This window comes from Myotis davidii, unplaced genomic scaffold, assembly GCF_000327345.1.
Source record: "Myotis davidii unplaced genomic scaffold, ASM32734v1 scaffold960, whole genome shotgun sequence".
Taxonomy (NCBI): domain Eukaryota; kingdom Metazoa; phylum Chordata; class Mammalia; order Chiroptera; family Vespertilionidae; genus Myotis; species Myotis davidii.
Window position 1 is genome coordinate 2,781,270 of NW_006293003.1, and position 6,314 is coordinate 2,787,583.

General features: G+C 60.3%; 1 protein-coding gene across 1 annotated transcript in view; it reads right to left on the minus strand.

Moving 5' to 3' along the window:
- Positions 1-2,062, minus strand: part of LOC102773829 — a 37,701-nt gene extending 35,639 nt beyond the window's left edge. Inside the window, exons 1-2 of the mRNA XM_015565801.1 lie at positions 1,988-2,062; positions 1,096-1,497 (exon numbers count right to left, since the gene is read on the minus strand). Of these exons, the coding sequence (XP_015421287.1) occupies positions 1,096-1,497; positions 1,988-2,034 (449 nt within the window). The 5' untranslated portion in view covers positions 2,035-2,062. The remainder of the gene's footprint in view (positions 1-1,095; positions 1,498-1,987) is intronic.
- Between the last annotated feature and the right edge of the window lie 4,252 nt (positions 2,063-6,314).

The window sequence follows — 6,314 nt, forward strand, 5'->3', positions numbered from 1 at the left end:
GGTTGGTGGGTTGATTGGTGGATGGATGGATTGATGGATGGGTGGTGGGTGGATAGACGACTGGATGGGTGGTGAGTGGATAGGTGGATAGATGAATGGGTGGGTGGATGGATGGATGGATGGATGATGGGTGGATAGGTGGATGGATGGATGGATGGATGGAGAGATGGAAGGATGGACAGAATCACAAGAGTGATACATAGAATAACAAAATAAATTTTTAATATGTGAAGTTCTCCATGTGAAACGTATTATAAAGAAGAAAAATAGTAAAGCGGATGTAAATACACATGTAACGACTTGCCTTTATTAAAATGAAGGGAAATACAAGAAAAGGCCGAAGTCTCGGGCAGATCCAAGACTCTGGCTGCTGGGCCATGGGGAGCCTGTGGGAGGCGATCCGCCGGGACCACACTGCACCTCCGCACTGCGTTCTGCTCTGAGGCCCATGCACAGCCCGCCTCATGCTGCTGGGCCAGGCTTCAGGCAGCGATCCCGACAGAGCCTGGGCTGTGGAGAGGCCTGGACCCATGCCCAACCTCGGGACCGTGTCGGCTCCCCACCAGGGAGTTCTGGGTCAGTAGCGAGAAACAAATGCAGACCCTGCTGCGCACGTGGTGGGTGAGCCGAAAGGCCAGTCAGAGATGACGGGCAACCCAGGGACTAGTGACTGCCCGCGGCCACCCCTGTCCCTGGGCTGGAGGGACACAGGGAGCAGGTGGTGATGCTGGGGCGGGGCCGGGCCACCAGCAGGAGCAGGACCACAGAGGGAGCCAGGAGCAGGACTGAGCTGTAGCCACAGTCAGAAAAGTCACCCAGAGCAGCGGAGAGGGGGCAATTCCCTGGCTTTCCCGCCCTCCTCCCGTCGATGTTCCCATTGGCCGGGCGAGCCGGGAGACCTCTTCGCCGGCTCAGCCCCAATGGGCAGCACAGACCAGGGACAGGAGAGAGAGGGGGCAGGGACGTGGCAGGCAGGCGTGTGGCGTGGGTGCGCCCGCTTCCTCACCAGAGGAACGATTCAACACGCCTTCCTACCGGCTCTGCTGCCCCGGGTTCGGGAAACACACACGGAAGAGGCCCCCGAGGCATGTTTACCTGCTCCTGAGCCCAGACTCCGACCTCACGTATTTGTCCACCGCTGCCAGCAGCTTCTGCTCGGAGGACTCCAGCTGCCTCCGCAGCGTCCCCGTATCCACGTCGGGGCTCCCGAGGGCAGCTCCCTCTGGGCGCCATCCCGGCTCCTCGCCGCTGTCCTCCGCGTCCTGGAAGACCCACGTCGTGTCGATCTTTACATCCACGTTCATCACGTCCACCCCGTCGCCGCCGGGGGCTCTGACCACATAGCTGAATGTCTTCTCCGCGCGCCCGGTGGCCGCGGGCTCCATCCCGGCATAGTGCACGGCCGCGGCTTCACACCATCGAGTGCGTTTGCAACACTGACTTTCTGGAGATTGCGAGACAGGTGCAGCGCCTCCAGATTGTGCAGGAAAATGTCCCCTGAGGAGGCAAGAGCAGGTGGATTATTCATGAGGGGGACTCGGTTTCAGCGGCACAGGCGGCATGCAATATGCATGGCGCCTCTCAGGTTACGGCCGGCATGCCAACGCTCCCCCAGCGAGGATGCAGACGGAAAATCACTTGGAAGGAAACGCTGAGCCCGGCGCACAGGAGGGAGACCAGGCAGGACGACAACGAGGGCGCTGCAGGGTCTCCACAGCGGAGCTCCAGCTGGCGCCGGTGATGCTGGGGGCTGTGCCCGCTCGCCCAGCCAGCGGCCCCCCAGGACCCGGCCCTCGTGACGGCTCACCTGACCCCGTCCAGCTCCCTGGTAACCCTTGGAGGTGGAGTCGCAGTAACTAGCTCACAGGTGAGGAAGCCGAGGTCGGGACGGGGGAGCTGGTCCAGCCCCACGGATGGGAGGGCAGAGGCAGGTTCACAGCTAGGCTGACCTCAAACCCTGAGGCACCCAGCCCCGGGGAGCACGCACCTCCCTTCCCGCAGGGAAAGCCACCGGGTCTGGAGGGGGAGCGGCATTCTCGCTCTTTCCTGGAGGAGCGCAGGCCGGAGGGAGGGCGCCCCCCCGCCCCAGGAGACAAGGAAATAGCAAAGGCATTTTTATCTCAGGAGAGTTTGAGTAAGTTTAGAGACAAAAGTTATTCCTGAAATTTGGAAGAAGAAATTATACAAGTTTTGAAAGCATTGAAACCCAGAGCCTCAGCGGGGGACGCGCCCGGCTCCTCGGGGGTTGGTGACTAAGACGCCCAGGTCCAGGGGAATGACCCTCTGACCTGCGGGAGGAGAGAGAGGAGGCCCCCTGACTATCACCCAACTCCCTTACTCCTCGGGCGGAGACCAGGTAGGAAGGGGGGCATCGTGTGGAGCGGCTGTAAGGACTGGCCTGCACCCTAGGGAGCCTGGGGAGGTTCCTGAGGCTGCGGGTGGTCACAGGAGGGACAGCTGCCGAGAGCGCGCGCTTGGTGTTCCCACTGGAAACGTAACAGCCCTGGAGAGATGGGATGAAGGGAGGCGGGAGGGCCGCCGCTGCACCCACTATGAGCTGGAAGGGGGCGTAGTTTGGGGTCTGCAGAAGCCCCCGGGAGTTCTCAGACCGCCTACGGGAGAGGACCCCACGGCTGGCAGGACCTCCCACCTCGCTGGCAGGCCTCTAGCAGGTTCTGCTTAAATGTGAGAAAATAAACAAGAAGGAGCCATTGCCTGGCCTGGGAGTTCCTGCAGGTCGCCACCTGGTGACAGAAGAGGAGGGAAGGGCAGGAGCCAAGGGCCCTGAGACCCTCCACCTGTAGACCAGGATGGAAGGACCGTGAGGTCGCTTAGGAAGGGTGGGTGGTGGGTGGATAGATGAATGGATGGATGAAAGGATAGGTGAATGGATGAATGGATGGATGGAGAGATGGAAGGATGGACAGATGGACAGAATCACAAGAGTGATACATAGAATAACAAAATAAATTTTGTTATTAAGGACCATGAGGTCCCTTAGGAAGGCGGTAGGCACCACGGCCAAGTCTCCAAGGTAACACGGCCCGCCCCAACCGGACAGCTGACCCCTGGCCTCTCTGCCCAACTCCCCACTGGTCACGCTGCCTGCAGAGGAGCCAGGTGTCGGGATGCAGAGTGGGCGGCCACACCACACGCTTACGCTGCACCGTGTGCCCGACCCCGTGCCCAGAACCTGGCTGGGCCCTCCCCTCCTGCCCCCAGCGGCTCTGGGAGGAGGGTGGGGGTGAAGGTGGACCCATCCCTTCGCCCTTCTGGGTGAGGATGTGACCTTGGGTCCAGTTGACCTTGTAGCTGTGCTCCCTGGAAACCACACCTGTGGACCATTGGCTGCGTTACTAGGCAACCACCACCACAACAACCCTGAGGGGGTGCACCTCACCTGGGCGCCAGGGCTTGGCTGCCAGAGCGCTGAGGTTCCCTGAGAAGAACGGCTCTTGGAACCGGGCCTGTCCCTGGCAGGGACCTTGGAAGCGACGTCTGGACGGTCACACAAATGCTGGCTCCCATTGGTGACTCTGGTCCTCCAGGCGGGGGCAGCTCCCCTACCTGCCAGTGGGAGCCTCAGCCCTCACACCTGAGCCGTCTCAGAGACGGGCTCCTGGTCCCGTGGGCTGTACGGTCTCCGTTGAGGACGCCGCCCTCCGAGGGAGCAGGGTGCACCTGCTGCGCCTCCTGCCAGGGCTCCTGCGTGGGCTGCTAGTGGTGCCCAAAGAAGCGGTCTCATGGAGTGCCACAGGGAGACTGCCCCCTGCCCCCCCGCCCAGCCCCAGCCACAGCTGAAGAAACTGAGACGCAGAGTGTCCGCTGCAGGGAGGCGGCCGGGCTGCGAGTGGACCTGCGCAGGTCTGACTTCAAAGTCCGTGCCCTCCCATCCCTGCCTCTGAGTGCGAGGGCGAGCAGACAGCAGGTGGAGGCCGGGTGGCATGAGGGCCACACTCCTGCCCCCTCCCGCAGCGGGCAGAGGACCCCGACCACAGGAACCGCTTCCCCGAGGCCCAGCGTGCCTCCTGGGTGCCCGCCGACTCAGGCAGCGAAGCGGGGTTTCTCTGCGCTGCCTGGGCCCCAGAGAAAGCAGACAGGGTCTACGGTCTTCACTCCGCACGTGGTCCCACACGCCCATCCCCACCGGAGCGCTCAGACGCCTGGGTTTTCAAGCAAAGACGTCGGTTCAGTCATGTTTGCTCACTAAACGTTGGTAAGTCGTGGGGGCTGGTGTAGCAGGTGCTTTGGGTGTAGATTAAAAAGGGAACAAGTATTTCTCAGCTGTTCTGGGGCGTTTCTTAGGCCCCAATCCTTTGATTTGGTTGGACCATCCCTCCCCATGTGCCTGGGATGCCCCCTCTGTGCCAGTCGCCATCCTTCTCCCTCCCTGGGTTTGCCCTTCCGAGAACTCTCCGCTCTTCTGTTGGGTCCCCTCCCCCACGGCTCCTTCAGTGGCCTGAACTTCAGACATTTTTGTTTTCGCCAAAGGTTCTTCTCACTGGATATCCCAGGATGGCGGCGCCGCCCCACAGGCACAGAGCAGCGATTCCCACCCTTGGGATCAAGCCGTCCTTGCCTTCCGCTGCCTCTTCCAACACAGACATGGCTGTCCTTCCCTCCGCACTCACTGCCTTCTATTGCACTTGATCTAGCCGGTCCAAAAGTCTTCCTTCCAAAAGGGAGACGACAGACATGTGAGCAGGAGCCTTCTTCTGGAAACGATGCCCCCACCTCCCACCCCGCCCCCCAGGACAACAGCAGCAACAATGTCCGAAAGTCTTCTCCAGGACCTCTCCTAGACTTGCCCCTCACCAGATGGTGCCCTGACCTCCTCGGCTGCCCCACTCTGTCCTTCTGGGAGGCTGGACTCGGCGTCTGGTCTCTGCCCGCTCCCCCGAGGCTGTAGGAGAGCGGCCTGGTCTCAGACCATTGCAGAAGGAGCGTCATTCCCAGCGTTTCTTCCTCTTGCAAATTACAGCCAAGATGAAAGACAGTCCCCATGTGGTCAGCGGGGGCCTGTCCTCCCAGTCCTCATGCCACATGGCCCCAGGCATTGTCATGCTCTGGGACTTTCTCCACATCACACACACATGAGTGATGGAAATCGGAGTTCCCTTGGGTCTGCCCTCCACAGCGAGAGAGGCTCCAGCCCCTCCCTCTCTGGCAGGCAGCTGCTGATCCAGCTGCATACACATCTGGAGGGTTTGTGTGGATGGGGCTTGGCTTTGGGTTCAGTTCACAGGGACACTGGCCAGTCCCTCTGGGTGCCCAGGGCACCGTCCACGGAGACATATGTACATGGTCTGCATCCACCAGCCCCACGCAGACACTCTCCTGGGGCTCAGTTTCTGGTAATTGCACTTAGTTCCCTGGAAGTCAGGTCTCTGCCCCTTGGGCTCTTGAAGGTCCCCGTGTGGGGACTCACGTGGCCCTGAGCTTGACACAATCCCCATCATTCCTGCAGAACTCCTACAGCTCGGCTGGCCGGGGCCGCTGTCGATCCCAAAGGCCCCCCTTGGAGCCGTCGTCAAGTATGTGGGTTCCGGTCCCAGTTTCTGCGTGTGGAATAGCCTGTGGATTTTGGTTTGAGTGGGGTTGGGGTTGCCATAGGGCCTCAGTTCATTCCATAAGCTCTTTTTCTACCCTGTAGAAGGAAAAAATAATGTGATGTGATGCAGGAACCAGGGGGTAATTAAAATGGCTGGAGGAGCCCCAGGCTTATCTGCCCCAACCTGTCCCAACTGCATCCTGACGCTCCAGCTGAGCCCACCGGGGACCTTCCCCCAAATCCAGGGGAGGAGGAAACAGGACCCAGATAGCCTGCCCTGCAGGACCCACCCCACCCTCACCCCCATGGCTCCCCACCCCCATGGCTTCCCCACCCCCATGGCAGTCAGACATCCCTCTCACAATCCCAGGACCGCTGGCTCCTAACCACTCGCCTACCTGCCTGCCTACCTGATCGCCCCTAACCACCTCTGCCTGATCGCCCCTAACTGCTCCCCTGCTGGCCTGATCACCCCTAACTGCCTCTGCCTCACCATCCACCACCGCAGCTTTGTCTGGAAGGTCATTTGGGCTAATTAGCTTATTACATTTTTATTCGTATAGATCAGCGGTTCTCAACCTGTGGGTCGCGACCCCTTTGGGGGTCGAACAACCCTTTCACAGGGGGCGCCTAAGACCATCGGAAAACATCACATTAATGTTTTTCCTTCCCAACTATACTGTAAGCTCCACGGGGCATGGATTGTGTTGCTTTTGGTCACTTTAATATCTCCAGAACTGGACCTAACATCCAACACTTAACA